General features: G+C 58.9%; 3 protein-coding genes across 4 annotated transcripts in view; 2 read left to right on the top strand and 1 right to left on the bottom strand.

Moving 5' to 3' along the window:
* The window catches only part of TPCN1 (two pore segment channel 1), a 46,781-nt gene extending 39,796 nt beyond the window's left edge, over positions 1 to 6,985 (top strand). For both annotated transcript variants that reach the window (XM_059827661.1, XM_009810084.2), the window contains 6 exons: positions 460 to 506; positions 1,059 to 1,127; positions 1,565 to 1,649; positions 3,136 to 3,272; positions 4,577 to 4,657; positions 6,474 to 6,985. In XM_059827661.1, the coding sequence (XP_059683644.1) occupies positions 460 to 506; positions 1,059 to 1,127; positions 1,565 to 1,649; positions 3,136 to 3,272; positions 4,577 to 4,657; positions 6,474 to 6,596 (542 nt within the window). In that variant the 3' untranslated portion in view covers positions 6,597 to 6,985. The remainder of the gene's footprint in view (positions 1 to 459; positions 507 to 1,058; positions 1,128 to 1,564; positions 1,650 to 3,135; positions 3,273 to 4,576; positions 4,658 to 6,473) is intronic.
* Positions 6,986 to 8,236: 1,251 nt separating this feature from the next.
* On the bottom strand, positions 8,237 to 15,784 carry SLC8B1 (solute carrier family 8 member B1). The gene is made up of 17 exons (XM_059827902.1): positions 15,641 to 15,784; positions 15,002 to 15,154; positions 14,848 to 14,900; positions 14,684 to 14,741; positions 14,338 to 14,470; positions 14,047 to 14,214; positions 13,854 to 13,961; positions 13,717 to 13,773; positions 13,344 to 13,474; positions 12,997 to 13,138; positions 12,578 to 12,699; positions 12,233 to 12,386; positions 12,067 to 12,147; positions 11,467 to 11,531; positions 11,207 to 11,380; positions 9,586 to 9,758; positions 8,237 to 8,345 (listed from the first exon to the last, which is right to left on the bottom strand). Exons 1-17 carry the CDS (start codon positions 15,782 to 15,784, stop codon positions 8,237 to 8,239), a joined length of 2,025 nt encoding a protein of 674 aa, XP_059683885.1.
* Positions 15,785 to 18,546: 2,762 nt separating this feature from the next.
* Positions 18,547 to 22,829, top strand: PLBD2 (phospholipase B domain containing 2). The gene is made up of 12 exons (XM_059827714.1): positions 18,547 to 18,740; positions 18,932 to 19,025; positions 19,135 to 19,293; positions 19,741 to 19,841; positions 20,275 to 20,489; positions 20,569 to 20,663; positions 20,738 to 20,898; positions 21,033 to 21,128; positions 21,483 to 21,554; positions 21,673 to 21,825; positions 21,977 to 22,139; positions 22,266 to 22,829. Exons 1-12 carry the CDS (start codon positions 18,547 to 18,549, stop codon positions 22,431 to 22,433), a joined length of 1,671 nt encoding a protein of 556 aa, XP_059683697.1. The 3' UTR covers positions 22,434 to 22,829.
* Positions 22,830 to 24,292: the final 1,463 nt, after the last annotated feature.

Below are 24,292 nucleotides of genomic sequence, written 5' to 3'. Positions count from 1 at the left end.
GTTCTGACTGGTGATCAGACCAGACTTCCAGAGATATTTAAGTCACTATCCTTTTAAAGAACCAATAGTGATGCTAATAGATTTCTTTAAACCCACTGATGAAGAATAACTTGAATGTGTTGATTACTCTCCATTATTTTTCTTAATGTATGAGCAGAGATGCTTATCTCCTGGAGATTTTGGAGGTCTCCATGCTCTCTGGTGGAAAGAGTCAGGTCTGTTTCTGATTTTTTTAAGAAATACAGATTAAGCCATGCTCCTGGTTCTGTGGGTCTAACCCCCGTTGTCTGAAGTAATTGCAGTGATGAGGCTCTGCATTCTGTCTCCGGATTTGCTGGGTGTATTGAAACTTTGGCGTCTTCTGTCAGTCTTCCCTGTCAGATACTTTGTCTAAGAATCACTGTAAAGTAGGTCAGGATGGATAAAGCAATTTGTATTTTTTCTCCCACTTGTATACAGTCACGCTGTTTGAGCTGACAGTCGTCAATGACTGGTACATCATCATGGTAAGTAAACCTCAGCTACCTTGTGTGTATACACAGCACGGGCTCTTTGGCAGTTGAGCTAGATCTTCCACACCACCACTGCTTTCTTCCCCTGGTGACTGGAGATGGGCCCAACATTGTCACTTCTTGTTGCCAGATATCTTTTGGTCCTGATCGTTGGGTGGCATTTGACCTCTGGCATGCTGTTGGGCATGTTGTCTTGTGAATCTTGACCAGCTTTCAGGCCGGGTTTCACAATCTGGACAAATGAAGTCACTCTCTAGTCCAGCTTGTCACCCTGCTGTCCAAGCGGTGTTCTTATAGCAGCAATGGCTCTTACAGCCACAAGCTTTAAATGTTCTGTGTGTTTGCGTATAGGAACCTCTCTTTTTAGCTTGAGAGGCAGATTAGCTGTAAGGACCAGTTGGGGCATTAAGCATTGCACAGGCAGTCCCTGGGGCTAACTGTGGAGACATGAATGGGAGATAGATAGTGTTTATGTCTGTTGGCAAGCAGTTAACAGCAGACTCTCTCTTTTTTGTGCACTACTGACTTCTTCCCTCTCCTGTTTAGGAAGGGGTGACATCCCAAACCACTCACTGGAGCCGTCTTTACTTCATGATCTTCTATATTGTGACCATGGTAGGTTTCTGGACATGCTTCATGCATCAAATAGTGGGGATGAGGAGGGGAGACAGCTTTTACTGTGTTCCAGAGGGAGCTTCCATCCCTAATTGAGGACAACTTTGCTCTGCTACATAAACATCTTCCAGAATCAGGTGTGAGTCCATATCACTTGCAGAAAGTTGAATTTATGGGCTCTGACAAAGCTGATGCTGCACAAATCAGGGCTTGGGGTAAGGACTGGGGCAGCACAAGAGCTTTGTTTTGTCCTCGTTGTGGTTGACTGTTAGCAGTTTACTCACAGGTAGATGTGTGACGTGTATCCCCTCTGCCATGGAGGAGGTGGGGAGCATAGAGTTGAAGCACGGACCAAATGCTCGGCTTCCTGTTGAACTGGGCTGGAAGAATGCCCCAGCAGCAGCCTCCTGATCTCTTCTGTTCATGTCCTCTCTCAGGTGGTGATGACAATCATCGTGGCTTTTATTCTGGATGCTTTCGTCTTCCGCATGAACTATACTCGAAAGAACCAAGATTCAGAAGGTCAGGACTGAGGATTGGTTGACCTACGACATTGTGTCTTCTCTCCCTGGTGTCTTATGTCTGTGGGAGAGAATGGGATTGGCCAGTAAAGACCAGATTTATTTTTTTTTTTTTTAGCCCGACTTCCTAATCTCATCCTTAGGCTTTTGTGTGATATTTCTATCTGGCCTTTCTATTCTGCCCCTCATCTCTCCCCCAGCACTCCCCAAAAAGTGTGTGTGTGTGCGCACGCATGGGCATGCATAAAAACTTCAACTGCTTGAACTGTTTCAACCAAATTATTTTAAGATAGGAAATCTGCATGCATTTCATGAAAAAAATCTAGGAAACATTTCAGCGACGATGCAGCAAAGCTCAACAAGAGGCTTTACAGGAAGGGAAGGTGATTTTTCTTTTAAAACCAATTTTCCTTCCTCACTAATATACTCACTGGCACCAGAATGTGTCTTCAAGTGGCTTGTCCAGCATTCAGGCACCAAAATGCTTGATCCAAGTGGTTTTCCAGCACTTTTTGCCATGACATGGAGGACAACAGATGCTGCCTATCCAGTTCTTCCTACATCTTCCAGTTATACTTACACTGGTGACTACGTCCTGGGTTTGGACATGCCCTTCTGTACCCTTTAGGAACTGACAGTGACTAGTCTCTCCATCCCCTTACCCCTGCGAGTCATCAGTTTTACTCACTGTCCTTTGTTTCCTGAGCTGGGCATCTGAAACTGCATGTAACTTCATGACCTGCTAATTTAGGTGCCATAAACACATTAATCTTTTATAGCCTTTCCCCTGCCATTCCTTCAGGTGATCTACACCCAAACTTCTCTATTCATTCTCCATGCAGACTAATCTTAATGATTCTTTACAATTTTCTGCAGGAAGGAGATATAGATATTGCACTCATACATTTAATGCCACAGAGTTTTCCCCACAGAAATGTGATGAAGACCCCAGCCATGGGAGTAGCTTTGATCAGCCCCGCATCTTTCTTAGGTAACAGAAGATCAAATTTGTGTGGCGCAGGCCCGTAGGAGCCCAGCATTTTTAGTTACAAAAACATTTTTCATCGTGATCCCTCCTGCACCCACTTTTGAAGGGTGCAGTGAAAGACACTTGTTAGCGCTGAACTCCCAAGCTGTGTTAGGCAGCTGAAGGTCAAAAGGCAGCAATTCCCATGTGATTATTTGCTTTGCTAGTTAATTTAAAGGCAAGCAAAAAGCTACAAGATTTTTTTTTAAGATACTGAGGAGCCTAATGTTTTAAAAAGCTGAGATGTTTGCTGGCCCTACACACTAGTTAACTTCTTCCCTGCCTTGTTGGGGGACAAGGACATACACATTCTAGTAACAAAAGCAGGTACAGACTGTGCCTGACATCTGGCTTGGTCCTGTGGGCTGTTAAGTTTTGCCTTCCGGGATTATCGTGGTGGTTGATGAAGCAATGTTCACCTTGGAGGCTTTTTTTTCCTCTTTCTTTCTTGCCTCTCCAGAAGACAACGGCATTGTGCTGGAGAAGGAGATCTCCAAGGAGGAAGTGGTTGGCATAATCGAGCTGTACAAGCGGAGTTCGGCTGCCACTGAAACTGCTCAGCTGCAGAAGATCGTTTTGCAGATGGACAAATATGGGGTAAGAGGAAACACTTGCCACAAGATCTCGGCTTTGGGGGCGAGGCATGCCAGGGCCACAAATGCCTTTTTGCTGTCTTAAGAGAGAACCTGCATCTGTCTTTGTAGTGTTGAGAGCTGACCTACTGGAGGGTCTCTGCAGCATTGGCACAAAGTTCTGCTGCTCTAGAAAAGTAGCAGATGAATTTCCCCTGCACTCTGAATAGTCTTGACAAAGGCTCATTGCTATTGCCTGCAAACTTCACTTAGAGTTGTTGTGGCCCAGTACTGACTGGAAAAAAGCGTATGTATTTTCTCTAAGGAAGCCACTGTCTTGCAATTCTCCGACCTCTCTCTCTGTGCCATCGTATACTTAGGCTTGGACAGTCCCGAAACATTACGCAGGAATATGATGGTATCGATTCCAAACACCAGGCTTCCTTTTGCTGTGGCACTGCTTACATTTTCATTCTAAAACAGGATGGACAATTGGAAAAAATGAGCTGACCTGGGTGACTGCTTTTGCCTCAGAACTGTTGTCTCATGCATCTGGGAAGAGCTTAAGTGGTTTTAATAATAGCCATTATATTCTTGTATCACCACTACAAAGTGCAGGTGCTACAGTCTCTTAGGCGACCTTTATTTGCTTTGGTTGGCTTGGTAGTTAAAGGCTGAGCTCTTGTTCACAGAGACAATATTCAGAATAGTGGTGATGATACTGATCAGAAGCAGTTTTCAAGACAATAAACCAAAGGAGGTGGCTGTCCTCAGCCTTGCAATGGAGTACAGAATGATGATGCCAGACCTGAGGTTTCTTTTGCTTCTCAATCCTGTTCATATAACTCATGTGGTCATAGAGTAATTCAGACTTCAGCTCTCTGCTTACACGATTTAAGAAGTCCAGGCCCATGGAGTAAATGGTGTGGTCCAGACAAGTGGGACTTGAAATTGTTCTTAGACAAGATCTTATTTGGAAGCTTGGGTTTGAGCCTTGTTCCAGGCACTGATGTTGTGTTCATCTGACTAAATTAAGCACCACTGACAGACACATCCGTCTGAGCTACAGCTCCCTCTGTAGTCTTTGGGGATCTGCTCAGTGTCATTTGTCTCAGCCTGCAGTAGATGCCTGCATTTGTTTACGTGATGTGCACCCTAAAACGCCTTTTTCCCTTGACAATAGAAAGAGCCCAAGACAGCCCGAGCTCATCAGTGGATGATGGGTGTCCGCATGAAGGATGCCTGAAGTTCCAGTGACTGATCCTGTGAGCTGCTCAGTGACTGAATGTCTTTTTTTGTTTTTTCTTCCTCCTTCCCCCAACTCTTCAGCAAATGTCAACACTGTTTCTGGGACGCAGATCAAGGACGAAGAGTGATTTGAGTATGAAGATGTATGAAGAGGAGATACAGGTATGTGAGCCTGAGTTGGAAATACCAGCAAGTCTCTGTGGTGAGCAGAACATTGCCTAGAATAACAAACCATCCTTTTAAACGCTGGAGGCTTTCTTCCTCCAAGACCCAGGCAGCCATGTGCTCCATGAGAAGGTGTCGTGGTTTAACCCCAGCCAGCAGCTAAGCACCACACAGCCACTCGCTCACTCCCCCCTCAGTGGGATGGGGGAGAGAATGGGTAAAAAGGTAAAACTCATGGGTTTGAGATAAAAAACAATTTAGAAAAGGAAAAAAAAATAATGATAAAAGAATATACAAAACAAGTGATGCACAATGCAGTGGCTCACCACACGCTGACTGATGTCCAGCCAGTTCCCGAGCAACGGCTGAGCCCGCTCCGGCCAACTGCCCCCAGATTTTTTTGTTCACCATCCCTTTGGCCAGTTCGGGTCAGCTGTCCTGGCTGTGTCCCCTCTCAGCTTCTCGTGCACCTCCAGCCTCCTCGCTGGCAGGGCAGTGGGAGAAGCTGAAAGGGCCTTGACTTAGTGCAAGCACTGCTCAGCAACAACTAAACCATCCGGGTGTTATCAACATTATTCTCATCCTAAATCCAAAACACAGTACTATACCAGCTACTAGGAAGAAAATTAACTCTATCCCAGCCAAAACCAGGACAGTAGATGAAGCGTACTTTCTATTTGATCCGTTCTTGCACTCAGGGTCTTTCTTAAACCACAGAGTGCATCAGAGCCTCCTCAGTGGGTCCAGGTGCCCGGCTGCGCAGGTGTGTGTCAGCTGAGTCACAGTAACCACGCGTTCGGTGCGTGCGTAGGCACTCCAGCTTGGCTGAGCTTACCTGGACTCACCGAGGTGGACGTGTTTGCTGGGGCTAGGAGCACATGCGTAGTGCGTTCCTGGGGCTTGGCTGCTGAACGCTAATTTGTTAAGCCACTGGAATGTGATTGTGTTTGAGCTTGGGCGTGTCTGTCCGACACAGAAACCAAGTGTGCTCCCAGGCAGAGTGCTGCTTGGTGTGAGCAATGCTGCCTGGTTTTCCTTCAGAATAGCAGGCTAACAAAGATGGGAAACACTTAAATCAGCTGATTCTCTGGATTGTTTAGGGCATTCCTGCTAGTGCCCTTCGTGGTCAGGAGCTTTTTGCCATGGATCTGGTCACTGTAGTGCCTGCCAGACATTCAGCTCCAGGTTGAAGGTCATGGGCTAAAGTAATGATTAGTAGTGAAAGAATTAATCTCGTAACCATTTGAATCTGTCCTTTGTCCCTTGGGCAGCTAGCTTGGGGATGAGTCTTCAGTCCCCCTAAATAAAATAAACATGTTATTTACCATGGAGCTGGGTGGAAATCTGTAGAGAAGCTCCCCACCTGTTCTACTTGGTCTCTGATTCAGGGATGTAACATACTGTAACATCCTGGGCACTGCCCAGGATTGGGAGCAACTCTGCAAATCCCAAACATGATGGTGACATCATTACTAGAGTCCTAGATATTCAGGAGGGACATCCTGAGAGAGTGATGTTTCCTTGTGTAGGTTTGTCAGTTCAGCCACCTGTAGCTCAGCCATAGCTGGTACTTCTTGCTTGGACTACGGCTGGCAGGGTCTCGGTGCGTCCGTCGCAGCCGTGCTGCAGTTAACCAGGTTGTTCCAGGAGGTTAGGCTGTATCCAGGGCTTTGGAAAGAGCCCCTCTGTGCCTGAGCAAATGTGCCTTTGCATGGCAGAGCAGCCAAGGGCTCTTCTGTTCAGGGTCTTGCTGGGGGGCCATGAGGCTGGTGTGGGGCAGAGCCTGATCTGTCTGTTTGATCTTCTGTTGCAGGAATGGTATGAGGAGCATTCCAGAAAAGAGGAATCTCAGACACCGTTGCAAGAGCCTGCATCTGCTTCCAACAGCTCTCTGAAGCCCCTGAGCCTCCGACAACGCTCCCAGACTGTCATTTAGGCCTAGCTAATGCAAGCCGCCTTCTATGCAATAACCTAGAGCATTACTTCACAGCGTATACATTGGGATGTCGTATATAGATCTGTTCAGCCTACTGTTTGGCTTTAGGGTTTAAATCTCTTCCCCTAGGCAGTGAATTGCTGAAAAACCAGAGGCCCAGGGGACTCTGTAAGGCTGCTACACCCAGATTGAGCATGATGCCCATGTTCGGCACAGACTGAACATCTCGGACAGAACGGAGACCTTCTCCCTCTGAGCCACTTCCCAGGCTTGAGCCTGCTGTTTGTCTTACCACTAACAGACCTTGGGGAAAGGTATGTGTAATCCATTAACAGCAGGAAATGTGCTGAAGCCACCTGCTTAATATTAAAACTTTTGCCCTTTTTGAAGATCTTTTTTGCTTAAAGGGTACCATTAACCTAGGAATAAAAGATCAGGGAGTGAGTTTTTGTTTCTCCTCCACCCTCCTATGCAAAGAAAGGGGAGGTGGTGTGAAATTTCAGCACTTTTTCTGCCTTTCCCCTCCTTTTTGGCACACCCAGATGCACTCCCGGTAGTAGATCCAGCTCTGATTATTGAATTTAGCTGTCCCTGAGCAGTTCTGTGGCAGCTGGAGACAGAAATGAGGGCCAGCATCTCATCATGTTATGACCATAGGTGGGACAGGAGTCTGGGGAGACAAGCTTTGTCTCTGCTGTAGCTCTCCGGTATCTGCATTGCTGCTGGTCAGTTCTGCCGGTGGCACTGCCCAGGATTGGGATCGCCTCTGTAAACCCCAAAGCTCCTGTCTCTGTTCAGTGAGAGGGGGGATTCTGCAGGGTGACGGTGGCTGTTGACCTCTGGCCACTTGGCCGCCTGCTCTGCAAATGGCAAATCTCTGGCTGGTCCTTAGCTCAGATAGATGACTAGGAGGAAGAAATGGAAGGTTTTGCAGCTCCAAGTCTGACTTATTTCTGCCTGGCTCTGGGTTAAGGAGAGCTTATGGGCATCGAACAGCACTGCTGGTTAGTCCTCAGCCAGGTCATTGCTTTGTTTATACAGGTGAGTCCCAGCACAGCAGTGTTGCTCCTCCCTTGCTCTCACCCTTGCAGAAATGTTCCTCAGGCTGGCAAATGCTGACTGAGTTGGGTCTTAGGAAGATCCACTGAAGAGCTTTACTGTTCCCCTGAATTTTGGATGCAGGAGAAAGGTGGAAGATGATGATTCTTCTCACCCATCTGCTTTTCTGCAGCTGGCAAGGAAGCTGCCAGACTTGGTAGCTGAGGGATGGGAAGGAAGGGGGAAGAGGGATTCCTTCCCAGCTCTGCCACGTTTATTCTGTGATCATGGCAGGTTGCGTCATCACTCGTGTTTCATTGCCCGCAACGTGATGAGAACCTGTCTCTGTAAGTCCCCTTTTTTCCCCTGTCAGCACAGAAGGTGCTGGGGGCTAGAAGTATCTGGCAGGCTCCCCTCACCTCTTGCTGTTTGATCTTTTCTTAAGTTCAGACTAAGGGTAGAGCTTGCTGGGGAGGCTTTCTCCTTCCTCCAGACAGATCAAGCAGTGGGAGATCTGTGCGCCTGTTCCCCTTGTCCCACCTACCTCTTTTTTCTTTGGTAGCCTCACCATGTGGCACAAGGACAGCGGGAGAGGACTGATCCTACCCGGGCAGCTCAAGAGCATTTCCTGGGTGGATGAGACTTTCAAAAGTGGGCAAGACAGCTGCTTCTGAAAATCTCTCCCTGCGTAGCATGGTGGGAGCATTTGGGCTATGGGATGGAAAGAGCGGGTGAGCAGCTTTCCCGGCAGCATGCATACCAGCATCTGCTCTCAACCCTTGCCGAATTCCCTGGGTGCCTCAGGGCAATTCTTTGTTTCCTTTCTGGGTACTGCAGGTATGAAACTACTTCTGAGCTGAACCGTGAAGGACCTTAAAGGGCTGTTTTCCAAACCATAAATTCGACCACAAATTAATGAGCAGTGCAGTTGTTGCTCTTGCAGTTGCTCTGCATGGAGTCGCAGCCTGGGAGATTTATCCAGATTAGTCCTGGGGCTGGAGGAGATGTTGTTTATTCTGTTTTAAGTTGCGGGCAGGATGAATGAGCATTGTGAAGGTTAGGGGAGAAAAATGTGGCTGTGTGTAAACTCCGCATTCCCCTACAGCCTATTTCTCCTTGCAGGACTGTTGGTGACTTTTGGGGGCGGCATTTTCTGGGTGTGAAAGGAGCTGCAGCTTTAAGCTCTATTGAGGGGGGGCACTAACCTGCTTAACATGCAATAACAGGGCTGTGGGGTCACAGAGACAGCAATGTTTGGGCTGGGGCGCAGGGCTCCGGTGCTGCTTCCGTGGTTTTGTGCTGAGGTGTTGATCTGCCCCCACGCACACACTGTATTAATTATTTTTGTAAACTAAGGAGGGTCACAGAAGTTTACTTCTTCCACATGACTTTGGAAGGAAACAAAGTTTGAGTACGGGGCATCCCCTTCTATTTATCCTCCTCTTCCCCACCTGACACACAGACTAATGACAGAGACAATCATTTTGTAGGGAGCAAGAGAGGAAGCACTGCAGGATTTTGTATGCTGGCGTTTTGTTTATAAAATGATTTTATGGACATGTCTGTAAAATGTTCTCTAGATTTTTTTCAAGCACACTAATAAAAAGCATCCTCGGCTTTGTAAAGGCAGCGGCTTCCTTTCCTCCTTCCCGTGTTATTCCAGAAGCAGGGCTTGGCCGCAGCTGAAGCATTTCCACAGTGTTTGAAGAGGAGCAGTGCCCGCCCTCCCTTTCAGGTGGCAACTGCTTGCGTGGGCATATTTTGCATGCGTGCCCTGCCGAGCTGCTCTGAATTCTTGTTCCTGGACATGGCAAAGCCCAGCTTCCCTTCTGCCCGCCCCCCTGCCAGGTTTTTTCCTAAACATTAACATAATGCTTTCAAACTTACATTTTTTTTTAAAGCTACCCCAATGCAATGTTTAAGGTTAGAAGGGGTTTTTTTGACCCTGTACTTCTGTATTGGTACGTTGGCCACGGTTTCGATTGCTTTAGCCCTGCTGCGTGTAAGGGAGTAGGGCTCGTCTCCCTGGATAATTCCGGCAGCTGCTGGTAACTTGTGAGCAGGTTCAGGGCAGAGCCAGTAGCTGCAGGCACAGGGAGTGTTATTTTTTGTGAAAGCCTGTATCTGTTAGAAAAAGGAGAAATGATCCAGGCCCAGGAAGGTGCTGGCACCCTGAGAAGGGAGCAGGAACCAGGTCTGGCGGTTGTGCTTCTTGCAAAACAACCCCTCTCTCCCTGCGGAGTAGAAGCGGTGGTTGCCTGTCTGTAACGGCAGTTTGCTTTCTAGCCTGCGGACCCTCGGCCAGGGAGCAGAAGCCCCAGCCCACCCGCTCTGCTTCCCCCAGGAGCAGGGGCTGCCCCGCCGGTGTCCCCATCCATCCCCCGGGAGCTGAGTAACGCCTGTGCTGACCCCGTGCCGAGACTGCGGTGACGCTGCAGTTCCCAACCGTGCAACTAAATGGCCGAGTCAGGCGCATGTGACTCTGGTTGAGAAATCAACTGCGGGTCAACCCCAAGGAAACCACTTCCCCAAGCTGCTGGGAAAACTGCCCTGCGCAGCCGAGGGTGTCAGCCCCCCAAGGCCCCTCTGCTGCTGCCTCAGCTCCCGAGAAGCTGGGGGTGTCCCTTCTCCCCCTCCAAAGGCACCGTGCTGGGTAAGGCGTGTGTTAATGCTAGCAGAGAGCAGGAGAAAACACCCTCACAGCAAACAACAGAAGTCAAAGTTGGGTTTGGTTTTTTTTTTATTGCAAATTTTTTTTTTTTTTACAGTGCCTAAACCTAGTCTTGCCAGAGGCTAACACTGTGTGTGGAAACCTCCCCGTCCTTTCCTACAGCTCTGTCCACCCTAGGAGGAGGAGAAAAGTAGGTTCTGAAACTCAGGTTGAAAAACATAGCTTAAAAAAGCAGGGGAAACCAGCCTCCCTTGGTTTGTTGGTTTTTTTCCCCTCCAGCTTTGCTTGCACTAAAACCCAGCACTGCCCTGGAGCTCCTCTCACCTTAACCCCATCTCGCTTTGCCTCAGCTGCTATTTCAAACCCACAGTGCAAACGCATCACATCCTTTGCAACGACAAACGTGTGCTCAGACCTTCACAGAGTTACCCCATGTAGCACAACTGCCCTAGCGCTGTCCCAGAGCAGCCAGGACGGAGACAGGCAGGGGAAGGTAAAACCTCTCCTATTGTGACCCAGGGCTGGAGCTGCTCCTGCACCAGGACCAGAGGAAGCGGAGGTCTTAACATCACTCCTGCTCTGAGCCACCTTGAGTTAAATAAGATTAAACAGAGGGGGGAGAGGATGTCGCTAATGACTAACAGCTCCTTTTCCCTTCCCAAAGCACAACCAACCAACCCCCCTGCAGAAAGCGAAGGCCGAGGGCTGGGCTGGCACGTGATGCCTCCAGCATGTGGTGGCAGCAGCACGGTTGGGGTTGAGGTGCCGTTGTCCCCCCGGCAGGGACAGGGAGAGGGGTCAGCGAAGCCCCGATCCGGTGGGGAGGCAGAGCGAGAGCCAGGGAGGGATGTGCATCTCCTGCCGGCGGCGGGGCCGGTCAGATGGCGGAGAGATGGATCACCCTGAACTCGGTCAGCAGGGCCACGCAGAGGAAGGTCAGGTAGTAGAGGATGAGGCAGACACCGTACGCCTTGCCCAGCTGGAAGCACTGCGCCGGCACCGACACGAAGGAGAAGACCAAGCTCAGCCCTAGGGCCCCGGCGAGGATCCAGACCAGGAGGCTGTCAGGCTCCAGCTGCCGGAGAGGTGGGGAGTGACGTGGAGTGACACGGGGGTCCTGCTGCCACCCTGACCCGTGCCACCGTGTCCCTGCAGCCTTACCTTCACCACCAGCTGGCTGCTGGTCATCTGCAGCAGGCAGCCGAGTCCCACGCCAACCAGGATGTCTGGGACACGTTCAGGATGGAGACACGGTGCAGGGGACCTCGCGGGGAGCGATGGAGCTGGCCATGTCCCTCCGCCCCGGGGAGGGGGACAGCATGGGTCCTCCCCGCCTGTGCCCCGTGGCCGTTGCCTGTTTGTGGTGAATACAGCCTGGAGCACTCAAGGAGGAGAGGCTTCAGCCTGGTCTGCTGACCACCCAAAGCCTCCTGGAGGGTGGCACAACCTCTTCCCCTCCTTCCCTTGGGCAGATCCCAAATCTGCCAGACTCCAGTCCAAACTCCCACCCTGCTGGGGCTGGGATAGCAGTGGGGACAGGGGGATGCTGCTGGCTCCGTCCCCGCAGCTCCTGTGGTTCTCAAATACCATGCCAGTCCCCCCACACTGGCAACCTCCCCGCTGCCTGCACAACATCCCAGGGACTCTGGGATGGATCCTGCCCAGCTCCTTCCCATGGGGCTCTCCCTGGGCTGCAGGCAAGGAAACTGAGGCAGCCCCTGCCCCCAGTACCACCACCTCCCCCCAGCACCCAAAGGATACTGAAGATGATGCCTCCGAAGCAGGCGGAGAAGGCCATGCGGGGATAGCCCTGCCGTGCCATGGTGAGGTCAGAGAAGGTGTCTGCGGAGGGAGAAGGGGAGACCTTGGGGGATGCCAGGAGGACGGGTGCACCTGGGGTGGCACTGGGGCGCAGCAGAGCCCTTACCGCCGATGCTGTTGCCCCAGGCCAGCAGCGTCAAGCCCAGCACAGTGTTGCTCAGCTGGAAGATGATGCCCAGGGTCCGGAGGATGTTCACCAGCTCCGTGGCTGCAGCGTTGATCCACATGGCACTGGCCAAAAACCCGAGGAAGGCAAATACCTGCCAGGCAGAGGGACAAGCTGGTGCGTCCTGCAGGACCCTCCACACCTCCAGCCAGCCCTGTCCCTCCTGGGGACACTGGGGACCGGGAAGGAGGTCCTGGCTCCTGCTCTGCCCCCAGGACCCTCAGCCCAGTCCGGAGGTGTCTGGGCTGGTCCCCAGCAGGCATTCAGGGCTGGGGAGCACCTTACGCAGTGGTACTTGGGTGGCTCCTCATTGCTTGTGGTGATGAAAGTGATGATGGCCAGGACAGACCCAACCAGTGTGACCAGTCCCCAGACTGGGAAGATGCCCTGGATCTGGTACAGCCCATCTGCAGGTAATGGAGAGAGGGAGCATCTGAGTGGCCCCACAGGCACCACATGGGCTGGGACAGGATCCCACCAGGCTCATGGTATGAGGTAAAGCCTTGTCCCCTAAAGCCACCTCTACCCTAAGCCCTCACGGGGCTGCTCCACTCTGTGCCTCAGTTTCCCCAGGCAGGTCGCTGGCCTGTCCTCCCCTCCCCAGATGGGGTGCCAGCTCCAAAGGGCTCCTGCGGTCCCCAGGGCTTTGGTGGCCATCTCGGTCCCATGCCCTCCTGGGTGTCCAGGGCTGCCAGGGCTCTTACAGGCGCCTGACTTCAGGGTGAGGACGCAGAGCAGGGGGCTGGTCAGGACATGCAGGCAGTTGAGGGGTCTCTTCCAGTTTAGGTCATCCTTGTCGGGGTCCACGACGGGAACAGTGAGCAGCAGCACCAGCTCCACCGGCACCTGGGGGGTGCAGCTGTGAGCAGGGATGGGGGACCCCCCCAAGACAGGACACCCCAGGAGGTGCCCCATGACCTGTCCCCCACCTGCATGCCCTTGTCCCACCGTCCCCGTTGCAAAGCCCAGGTGTGACGCAGCCTCAGGGGTCAAAAGGGAAGGGGACACCCTCTGCGGGGGCTCGTCCCGGCTCGTGTCCCACCCTGCTCACCTTGAAGACCTTGAAGAGCCGCCAGTACCAGGGCTTCCTCCTCCACTTGCGGTAGTCCAAGGGGCTGAGGGCAGTGGTGAGGATGCGCAGGGAGGTCTCCCGGGAGGGGAGCAGGGGCCGGTACTCCTCGCCTGCAAGGGGCCACGGTGGCTGAGTGGGGTGTGGGGCTCCCCGGCCCCCACCCCGGCACTTCTAGCGTGGGGCTGCGGTCACCTGCACAGCCCCAGGGAGCTTCCCCTGCCCCAGGGCAGCACCCGGCCACGGCCGCCCCGTGGGCTTGGCCACGCATGCAGCAGCCTGGGGGTCCCTGGGACCCCCGACCACCCCCAAGGACAGAGCGGAGCCAGCCCCGAGCCCACCAGGAATGACGTACCGTAGTCCCCGCTGTTTGTGCCTGAGGACTCCTGCTCTTCGGCATCCGTCGGCATCTCTGGGGGGAGGAGGAGAGGGGTGGTGGAGGGGGACCCCAGCATGCTGGGGGTCCCGTTGGCACAGCAGGGCAGCCCTTACCTGGCTCCCAGGGTCCGGGGGGGACCAGCCCTTCCCCCCGCTGCCGCCGGTGAATCCAGGTGCAGAGCACCACGGTGAAGACATAGAAGACGTACAGCCCCAGGTAACCTGGGATGGGGGAGCAACGGAGGGTTACGGCACCCCCAGGCTGCTCCCGCCACCCCCCCCAGCCCCAGCCCCCCGTGACGCTCACCCAGAGCCTCCCCCAGCGTGATCCTGCCAAAGTAGAGGACCATGAAGGTGAGGAAGACGGCCACCATGTAGAAGATGACATCCCTGAGGAAGGGCCTGGAGGCGGCCGTGAAGGGCTTGACCAGGGCGATGCCCCCGGCCACCACCGTGGTCACGAACACACCGGCACCTGCCAACGCAAGGGGTCCCTCTCAGGGGGGGACATCCCACGGCCCAGCAGTGTCCCCCCCATCCTTCACCCCCCTGAGCCAGCAGCACCCCAGGGAGGAGCTGGCAGTGGGGGTCTCCTTACCGAAGATGGCCCCGATGGCCAGCCCCGCCGTCCGGGGGTCAGAGAAGGCCACCACGGCGCTGAAGACATCCGGTGCCCCGTTGCCAAAGGCCAGGAAGGTGACACCATGGAGAGGGCTTGTCAAGGAAAAGACCTGGTGGCCTCCTCCCCGCAGGGACACAGGGCACCTGCCTGCTCCGGCCACCACAGGACTCCCTCCTGGTGCCAGTACACCATCACTCACCCCACCGCTGTCTCCAGCATACACTCCAAATCGGTCTCCCCTGCTGTAGTGCCAAGGGTTTGCAGAAGTGTCCCCACCATCCCCCCTCCCCGCCCGAGGTCCCCCGTGACCCGCCAAGGATACTGCCACGTTGTGAGACAACTTCAGGTTGGTGGAGATGGCCGATAAGTTGGGGCAGAAGCTGGAAGGGCAGAGGAGGAGGTGGAGAGGGGCGATGGGGCTGCTCGGGGACCACAGGGCTCCCTGCTCACCCCCGGGACCGTCCCCTGCTCCGTGGGGCTACTCACAACTTCTCCGCCGTCACGCCGAGGATGACGAACAGGTACAGGAGCCAGAGAGCCTGCGGGGTCAGGGATGGCAGAGAGGGGTCAGCGGGGTCCCCACCCTGCGCCCCCGAAGCCGAGCATCCCCCAGCAGCATCATCCCCGCTCCCGTCCTTACGTAGAGGGTGACGGCCAAGGGGAGCAGCCGGGGGGGGAAGACGCAGAAGACCCCCTCGAGGTAGTCGAGGAAGCCGCCCTCCAGCCGGCAGTCGGGGTTGCTCCGGACGAAGCGGCACCACTCGGAGCTGTTGTGTTTCCGTACCTCCCAGCACTGCGGGGCAGAGCACGGGGTGCTCGGCTGGGCACCCCAAGTCCCATTCCCCCTGAGCACCCACCGCCCTCCAGCGAGGGCTGCCAACGGGCACCCTGCGGGCAATGCTGCCCCTCCGCTGGGCTGCTTTCAGTAGGTCACTGTCATCCCTGCCTCAGTTTCCCCATCTGTGCTACGTGTGCGTGGGTCAAGGGCTGTACCAGGGCCAGCGGGGGTGCGAGCCCTTGTCCCCATCCTTGTCCCTGTCCCCAGCAGCACAGGGCCCCGTGCTGCCCCCCACCCAACCCCGGCCATGGGAAGACGCCGGCCTGGCAAGGTTTTCAAAGGAGAAAACCAGCAGCGGAGGAAACCCCGGCGAGATCCCGGCTGTGATGGCGGGGACGGGGGAAGCGGGGATGGGGGAAGCAGGGATGGGACCCCCCCACCCCGACAGCACCCACCTCCCTCCCGCCGCCCCCCAAACCCCACCGCAGCCCCCGCACTCACGTCCAGGCCCCGGCCGTGGCTCAGAGCATCCCCCCCGGGAGGGACCGTGCCCCCCAGGTCCAGCAGCAGCGGGGGCCCGGCTGGCTGCACCCCGCCGTCCCCCACCAGCACCCCGGCCAGGCTGAGCGCCCCGGCCGGCCCCATGGCACCCTGCCCCACGGCGGGGGGGCAGCCCCGGGGGGCACCTACTGCTGGCAGCGGCCCCCGGGGAGGGGGAACGGGGGCAGCTCCCGGGCCCCCATCCCGCAGCTCCCCGGGCAGGGCGGAGGAGGGGGAATTAAAATTAAGTAATTAAAAAGAAAAATAATGATAATGCTAATGCTGGAAGGCAGAGCACCCCGCCGCCAGGCTGAACAACACGCTGCCACGCCACGTCCTCGCCGGGGGGGCTCAGCCCCGGGGCCGCTCCGCTCCGAGCGCCTGCGGAGCAAAGGGGGGGGGGGGGGGGTGTAGTGCGGGAGCGGGGCCGGCACCCACACCCCGCACCCACACCCCACGCAGGACCAGGGGACTCGCGGGGCGCCCCCTAGCCGCGGCGGGGGATGCGGGGGGACCCGGGGGACCCCACCCGCCCCGCGGACCCACCGTGGCGGCGCGGCCCCGCTGTTGTGCGCGGGCAGCTGCTCCCCCCCCGCGTCTTAAAGGGGCCGCCACCCTCCGTTCTTAAAGGGACAGCGCCTCTTTTTTACGCGTGGCTGACAGGGTGTTTGCTGCGGGGGGGGTGGGGGGGTGGGGGGAGTCTCTGCCCCGTCCCTCCGCATCCCGGTGCCCACGGGCTGCGGCAGGGCAGAGGCTGGACACCCGCCCTGGGTGCTGCACCCGCCTGGCCCCTGTTTGGGATGACCCTCTGAGACCGGGTGAGCTCATCACAGGTACGGCCGAGGGTGGTGTCCGGGAGGGAGCAGCACGCCATGCCCCGGGGCAGGGCACCTACACCAGCGCTGAGCACCGGGGCTGCAGCGCGCAGAGCTGCACAGACCCCCGTTGCCGGTGGCCCGGTGACCCCGCAGAGAGGCCTTTGCTGCTGCCGGTGTCCCTCTCCGCACCCAGCTATCGCATGGCCGGCGTGCCCTGCTCCAGGACACCCCGCTGCCCCCAGCCCCAGCCATGCCCCTGCCCCAGGCAAGCCCCCGTGCCGGGTTTTTGGGGGGAGGAGGCAGCAGGCTGGCCCCCGCAGCGGTCAAGGGGAGCGTGACTGCCAGCGCAGCCCTAAGAGCCTTACGGGATCAAAGGGTCCGTTTCCCACCCCAGGCCGGTTTCTCACCGAAGTCACATTCTGCGCTTTTCCCCAGTGAGAGGGGAAAGGGAGGAAAATAAAGACCCAAAGGCAACGCACAGCTCGGAGGGTCTCCAACAGGAGCCCAGGTCCAGCCTGGCACCCAAAGGCCAGCGGCACCCACTGGGTGCAAGCCCTGGCCCTGCCAAGCGCTGCCAGGAGCTGGCCCGGGGCGTGGGGCAGAGCCCCACTTTGCCCTGGGCATCGCCCGCAGGCTCCCGTGGGACAGTGCTGCTTTCCGCTCAACTGGTTTTCCTGGGTTTAGGCCAAATTTTGGGACTTGCCACGTGGCTCGGGTCCCTCCTCATGCGGGAGGTGGGTGCGCTGTGCTCCCACCTTGGTTTCTGCACCCACATCTCGGTGCGTGGGCAGGTCCAGGTGGCCGGTGAGGTCTCGTACGGCACCAAGAGCGGGAGCGGAGACGTGTGGGCACTGGGCAGTACTGGAAAATTAACCAGCAGCAACTGGGAGCTGATGGGAGCTGGTGGGGCGTGCTGGGCCACCACACGAGCTCGGGCGAGCGGTGCCTTTGGGGTGCTGCCCTGCCCAGAATAGCCCCAGGCGTGTGGCACCTTTTCTGGCGGTTGATCCAATAAAGGGCATTACCGGTCCTTCCCTGCCGAGCACAGGCACGGGGACGCGCCCCAGCACGGTGCCCCAGCAGCACTCCCACCCCAGCAGCACCCCCACCCCAGCGGCACCCCCACCCCAGCGGCTCCCAGCTGACCCCCTCACCCCCAGTGCCCACTGGGCATCCCAGTTCAGCGTGGGCTCCGGGGCTTTGGGGTAAAGCTCTGCTCCCCCTCCATGCTACCTGCCACTCTGCGGTGGCATGGCACGAGTGCGCCAGGCCTCAGGCAGACGGTTACTGTGGTGCTCGGACTAACACCAAGTGGGGGGCAATATAGGGCCGGGCCATGGCGACTTGATGTACCCCACGGGGATCTTGCCACCATGGGTGGGGGGCTCTGAGGCCTCTGCCCCCGCCCCACCAGGACACCCAGCGCCTCACGGGGACTTTGCCCGCCCTAGCAGCGGGGAGGGCAGTAAACAGGCGCCGGCGGGGATTGCACAAGGCCAGGGCTGCGGCGGCACCGGGGGCCGGGCACCAGCGCCCCGCGTGTCACCCCCGGCCTGAATCCCCAGTGGGGCTCGGCCCCCCCCCGCTGTCAGGCTTTCACCGAGCCGCTCCCCACGGCCCGCACCGGCTGGGGTTGGCCCCCACGGGGGACACGCGGGGGGCCGGGTTCCCCACGGCGAGGGGGCCCACGTGTGCTCCGCAACGGTGGGGCATGGCTGAGGGGGGGGGACACACGGGGGGCGTGAACCTGCGCATATCTCCCGCGGGCGTGGGGCTGGGGGGCTGGGTGTGCGGGGGGGGGGTTAGGTGGGGAGGTTGGGGGGGGGCGTGGATATGTGCGTGGGGTTGGGGGGGTCGGATGGGGGTACTGGGGGTGTTTATGGGGCGGGCTGGGGGCCCCCCCCGCCCGCAGCGCATGCGGGCGCTGCCGGGGGCGCGGCCCTTCCTCGTCCCGCCCATAACCCCTCCCACAGCCCCGCCCATAACCCCGCCCTCTGCCCCGCCCATAACCCCGCCCTCTGCCCCGCCCTCGCCGCCGCCGTCCCCGCCATGGCGGCGCTGCGGGCGCTGCTGGGGGCCGCCTTGGCCGCCGCCCTGGTCGGGGCAGCCCCCGCCGCCGTCCCGCCGCCCCGCAACGTCTCCGTGCTGCTGGAGCCCGGCTCGGGGCGGCTCCGCGTCCTGCCCGGCCGCCGCCCCGCCGCTGTCGCCTGGGCTAGCCTCGACGACCGCATCCCCACCGTCGGGTAGGGACGGGACGGGACGGGACGGGACGGGCTGCCCCGGGCGGGGGACGGGCCCGGGGCTCGCACGGAGCTGAGCAGGAACGGGCTCCCGGGGGTGGCCTCGGGGGAGCTGTCGCGGGTGGGGTGTCCTGCCCCACCCGTGACCGTGTCCCACGCGTGACCGTGTCCCACGCGTGACCGTGTCCCCCCAGCTGGGCCTTCCTGGAGGTGACCACCAACGGCTCGTACAATGACAGCCTGCAGGCCTACGCTGCCGGGCTCGCCGAGGCCGCCGTCTCCGAGCAGGTAAGGGGTGACCCCTCCGAAACCAGGGTAGGGTCCCCAGGGGTGCGCCGCGGTCCCTCCCCTCTCCCCCGGCTGACCCCGGCGGTGGCACCGCCGCCGTGTCCCCCAGCTGATGTACATGCACTGGATGAACACCATGGTGGGCTACTGCGGCCCCTTCAAGTACGAGAGCGAGTACTGCGAGAAGCTGCGGATCTACCTCGAGGCCAACCTGGGCTGGATGGAGGAGCAGATGGCGAAGGGGGAGGACCCCGAGTACTGGCACCAGGTGAGGATGGGGTACCCCCCCCCAGGGTGACCCCCGCTACATCCCCCGGGCTAATTGGGGCTTTAATCCAGAGGAGGGGACAGGGCAGCGAGGGGTGCCTGGGCTTCTGGCCGGGCTCCAGGTGGGATGACGGGGATCTGGCTGCCGTGGATCGTCTTCCCCTGGGCGAGCAGAGGTGACTCGTGACTTTGTCCCTGCCAGAGCCTCATGTGCCGCTGTCGGGGTGCACAGGGGGTGGCTCAGCCCCCCCCCCCGGCCACTGGTGCTGAGTCACGGCCCCGCTGATGGTGACGCTTCTCCCCGCGCCTCCTCCTGCCTCTGCAGCAGCACCGGGACCCGCTGGATCTGCTGCTTCCCCCGAGGGAAGGGGGGACCCTGTCCCCCTGAAATCCTTCACCCCTCTTCTCCGCGGGAGCTGAGTGCCAGCTCTGTCCCCTGTCCCCGCAGGTGCGCCTGGCCCTGCTGCAGCTGAAGGGGCTGGAGGACAGCTACAACGGGCGCCTGGACTTCCCCCGGGGCAGGTTCACCCTGGCACCCTTCGGCTTCCTGTAAGCTCCTTCCCGGAGGTGATGAAGAGTGGGGGGTGGTTGCCCCAGGGGTTGGGAGGGGCTGTGGGGACGATTCCTGGATGTCTAGGGACACCCAGTTCTGCTCCCAGTCCCCCTTGCCCACCTTCTCTGGGCGCTTGTCCTCTGCTGCTGGGGCAGGATGGAGCCAAGGCAGGTTCTCCTCCTCCCTGGCACAACGGGCTGGGTGGTGGGTGCCACCCCCCAGGTCCGCTGCAGCCCCTGCCTCAGTTTCCCCACCGCTGTGCTCACCCTTCCCTCCCTGCTCAGGCTGCTGGGGTGCGCGTGCCTGCGCCAGGATGGGAGGGAGAAACACCCTCCAGCCCAGACAGATGGACAGAGAGCTCGGAGCCAGCTCGGCTCCTGGGCCAGGCTGTCCCCCACCTGACACCCTGTGTATCCCTTCCCCCCCCAGCCTGCTGCAGCTGGGGGGTGACCTGGAGGACCTGGAGTCCGCCCTGAACCGCTCCTCCCCACGGCGCGTCCTGGGCTCGGGGTCCTGCTCTGCCCTCCTCAAGCTGCTGCCAGGCCATCGGGATCTCCTGGTCGCCCACGACACCTGGACCTCCTACCAGTCCATGCTGCGCGTCATCAAGAAGTACACGCTGCCCTTCCGCGCCTCGGCCAGCGGTGCGTGGGCCGGGCTGGGGGGGCTGCGACTGACACCCCCCTTCTGATTCTCCCCTGGTTTTGCATCCCCCCCCTCCAGGCAATTCTCAGATCCCCGGGAGCATCCAGGTGTTTTCCTCCTACCCTGGCACCATCTTCTCCGGGGATGACTTCTACATCCTCAGCAGCGGGTTGGTGAGTGGGGGGGTCTGGTCCCGGGGTACCCCTCCCTGGCGCCGCTGCCCTCCCCATGGCTCCCCTCCCCGCAGGTAGCGCTGGAAACCACCATCGGGAACAACAACCCGGCACGGTGGAAGTACCTGGACCCACGGGGCAGCGTCTTGGAGTGGCTGAGGAACATCGTGGCCAACCGCCTGGCCCGCAGCGGTCCCGAGTGGGCTGCTGTCTTCCGACGGTTCAACAGCGGCACGTGAGTGGGGCCGGGATGAGGGGTGGGAAGCTGTTGCGGGGGAGTGGGATCCGATGGAGGGATGCTCCCCCAGGCAGCAGGGCTGTCCCTGGGGCCGGCTGCCAGAGGGATACATTCCCCCTTCTCCGTTCCAGGTACAACAACCAGTGGATGGTGGTGGACTATAACGCCTTCACGCCGGGGAGAGCGAGCCCGCCGCAGGGCGTGCTGACCGTGCTGGAGCAGATCCCGTGAGTGCCCCTGTTCTGGCCCGAGTGCCGGGTCTGAGCCGCGGTGGAAGTGTTTCCTCCCACAGCCCTGTCCCCGCGGGTTCAGGAAGCCCTAAGGGTCTCCTCCGGACCCAAGGGGTGGGAGTTGGGTGGTGGGGATGCAAATGCAGGCAGGAACTGCCTGCGCTGCCAGTCTGCGGCTAAAGGCTCTCCGGGGATGCGTGTGTGCAGGCGATGGGTGCCTGGCACCCCTGTGTGGGGTGGGAACCCAGCGTGGGGGACCCCCACCCGGGCTGCGCCCCTTCCCAGCACATCCCCCCCCCCCCCCCCCAATTTTGCCATCAGCTCTGACCGGCGCTCTTCCTCCCGGCGCAGGGGTCTGGTGGTGGCGGCCGATCAGACGGAGCTGCTGTACCAGCAGGGCTACTGGGCCAGCTACAACCTGCCGTGAGCTCCGCCGGCCTCACCCCACCCCGCTGGTGCCCCATGAAGGGGGGCAGCCAACGCTGGCCTTGCCCCCCGCCACTGGGTGCTGACTTTCTGGGTTTCCCCACCACCACCCCAGGTACTTCGAGGAGATCTTCAACGCCAGTGGGATCCCGGAGCTGGTGAAGAAATATGGCGACTGGTTCACCTACGACAAGAACCCGCGTGCCCAGATCTTCCGCCGGAACCAGACGTTGGTCCGTGACCTGGACTCCATGGTCCGCCTGATGAGGTGGGTGCTGGGGACACCCCAAACCTGGGTGTCATGTCGTCCCCCCCCCAGGGATTTGTGACCCTCGGGGGTGATTTTTTTTTCATCACTATAAATTTATATATGTTTTTTTCCCCACCTTCACCGTGACTCTCCCTTGGCCACTTTGGAGGTCCAACAACTACCTGCGGGACCCGCTGTCGCGGTGCGGGGGCTGCGACCCCCCCCAGAACGCAGAGAACGCCATCTCCGCCCGCTCCGACCTCAACCCCTCCAATGGCACCTACCCCTTCCCCGCCCTGCGCCAGCGCTGCCACGGCGGCACCGACATGAAGGTGGGGGAGCCGGGGCAGCCCCGGGGAGGCTGGGGGGGGCTGGAGGTCCCCTCTCCCCCCAGGCTGCATTGCCCCTTCCCCGTGTTGACTTGCACCCCTGTTTTTTCTCCCTCCTCCCAACACCAGGTCACCTCCTCGGGCATGGTCCCCGCCTTCGGGCTGGTGGCCGCCAGCGGTCCCGCCTGGGATGACGTGCCCCCCTTCCGCTGGAGCGCGTCCCCGTGCAGCACCCTGCTGCACATGGGGCACCCCGACCTCTGGACTTTCCCCCCCGTCAAGGTCCGCTGGGACTGAGCGGGCGCCGCTGGGCTGAACCCATCTGTCTGTCCATCCGCAGGCATCTGTCTGTCCATCCGCAGGTCCTGCATGGGGACCCCTTTTAGGGGGGCAGCTGGGTGGTGGGGGATCGCAGCGCTACCCACTCTCCCCTACCCCCATGGGACTGGCTTTGGGTGCAAGGGGGGGGGCCCCTGCCCCCCTGGCTCTTTCTGCTTCTGCCTCTCGCTGCCGCATCCCCGCGGTGTCGGCTGTGCTGCGCAAGGGGCCGTGCCCCCTCCCCGCCGAGGGGCTCCAGCCCCACATCTAAGCCTGGTTTGGGGGGGCTCTTCCCAGAAAAGGGAGGTCCCGGGAGGCTGGGGCTCGCCTGTGGGGCAGAGAGGAGGGGAGTGAACTGGTTTGGCTGTGACAAATAAAGTGGTCTGCGTGCAGCAGCGGTGGTGGCTGTGCTTTGCTGAGATTCTCTGGTGTCTTGTATAACAGTTGGGCTCACACGGCGGTCTTCTCCTCCCAAATTAATGGGGTGCTCCCTGCTTCTCCACTGCTTCCTGGCCCTCGTGGGAGGGTGTGCAGCCAGCCAGGCCAGGCTCTTTTGGGGTGCAGGCTGCTAAGGTTTCTCTGCTGCTGCATCAGGCTGGGTACCCGGTGTAGGGCAGAGCTGCTGAAATGGGGGAGCCCGGGATGGGGGGTGGTCCCACCGCTCGCCCCCCAGGATGGGGTGACTGTCCTTATCCCTTTTGTCTTCCCCTCCTCTGCCACCTGTGTCCCCCCAGCCCCGAAACCCCTGTTGCAAAATCCTCTTACCTCAGCTCCCTTGATCCGCTCTGCCTCGTTAGGAATAACGAGGTCATTACTGGGGGATTAATGAGCTGGTGCTCGGCAGCGCTTTGAAGGCGCCAGGTTCCCACCGGGGCTGTGGGCTGCTGGGGCCCCTGTGGCTCCCAGGGGGGGCTGCAGGGGGCTGGTTTGCAGCAGGTCTGGGCTGTTGGGGTGCTGGCACCCCAGAAGCTGGGATGGGTGCCCTGGGGAGGGCAGGGTGTCCAAAACCAACTGTGCTGGGGGGTTGCAGGTAAGGTCGGGGGTGGCAGAGCCTGTCCCCATGTCTCCTGATGTCCCCATTGTGTGGGGGCTCTTGGGGCAGGGGGTGCTGCTCGGGGGGTTCCCTGTGCCTCAGTTTCCCCAGGTAGAAGGAGGTCACTAGCACCGAGTAACAGGGCAGCGAGGAGGGACAGGCACATCGATGCCGAGGACGGGGCACACTGGAAATGCAGCAGCGGCTGCGTTGCTGATTCCCTCCCTTTTTTATTTTCTTAAAAGTGGAAAACCAAACAGAAGTGGTTAAATATCACCCCAGCTGCAGCAGCCCTTGGCTGAGGCTGTCACCCAGGGACCCTGGCCAGGGGACGTGACCGGGTGACAGCCTGGCATTGCCTTCCCCAGCGCAGGGATGGAGTCAAAGTGGGGACAGGGAGAGGGGTGCGGGGTGGGAAGGGACGGTGGAGCACCCCAGGGCTGAGCTGAAATGTGGTGCCCCTGCCGAGAGGGTCCCTAGCCTCTCCCCTGTGAGCAGTGGGGGTGATCCTTGCACCCCTTCCCCAGCACCTGCCACCAAGGGTCCCCAGGGCCCATCCCTGTCCCGTCCCCAGGGAAGTGATTTCAGCCCCTCTGCCCACTGCGGGATGGGGGGTGGCTCCATGGGCCCCCGCGGGGGCTGGAGCTTGTGTGCCCTGCCCTTGGTGCCCTCGTTCAAGAAATCCTTATCATCCCCCACATTTCCAATCCCCCGTGTCCCAGAAGCAGCATGGCTCCATGTAGAGGCGCCTGTGTCTGCAGGCAGCACTGTGCCTCTGTGCTGACCCTGCCCGTGCTGTGTGCTG

This window comes from Gavia stellata, chromosome 21 (genome assembly GCF_030936135.1).
Source record: "Gavia stellata isolate bGavSte3 chromosome 21, bGavSte3.hap2, whole genome shotgun sequence".
In the NCBI taxonomy this organism is placed as follows: domain Eukaryota; kingdom Metazoa; phylum Chordata; class Aves; order Gaviiformes; family Gaviidae; genus Gavia; species Gavia stellata.
This window is presented reverse-complemented; position numbering and strand designations above follow the sequence as displayed.

Bases quoted from the DNA above. Each gene is read 5' to 3' on its own strand.
- SLC8B1 (XM_059827902.1), bottom strand. From the start codon at position 15,784: ATGGGGCCGGCCGGGGCGCTCAGCCTGGCCGGGGTGCTGGTGGGGGAC. The intron at 14,901-15,001 runs GTAAGGACGGGA...CTGACCCCGCAG, and splicing joins CCTTGGCCGTCACCCTCTAC to GCTCTCTGGCTCCTGTACCT. The intron at 11,381-11,466 runs GTAAGGCTGCAG...CCTCTCCGGCAG, and splicing joins GCAGCCAGCTGGTGGTGAAG to CTGGAGCCTGACAGCCTCCT.
- PLBD2 (XM_059827714.1), top strand. From the start codon at position 18,547: ATGGCGGCGCTGCGGGCGCTGCTGGGGGCCGCCTTGGCCGCCGCCCTG. The intron at 19,026-19,134 runs GTAAGGGGTGAC...CGTGTCCCCCAG, and splicing joins AGGCCGCCGTCTCCGAGCAG to CTGATGTACATGCACTGGAT. The intron at 22,140-22,265 runs GTGGGGGAGCCG...TCCCAACACCAG, and splicing joins ACGGCGGCACCGACATGAAG to GTCACCTCCTCGGGCATGGT.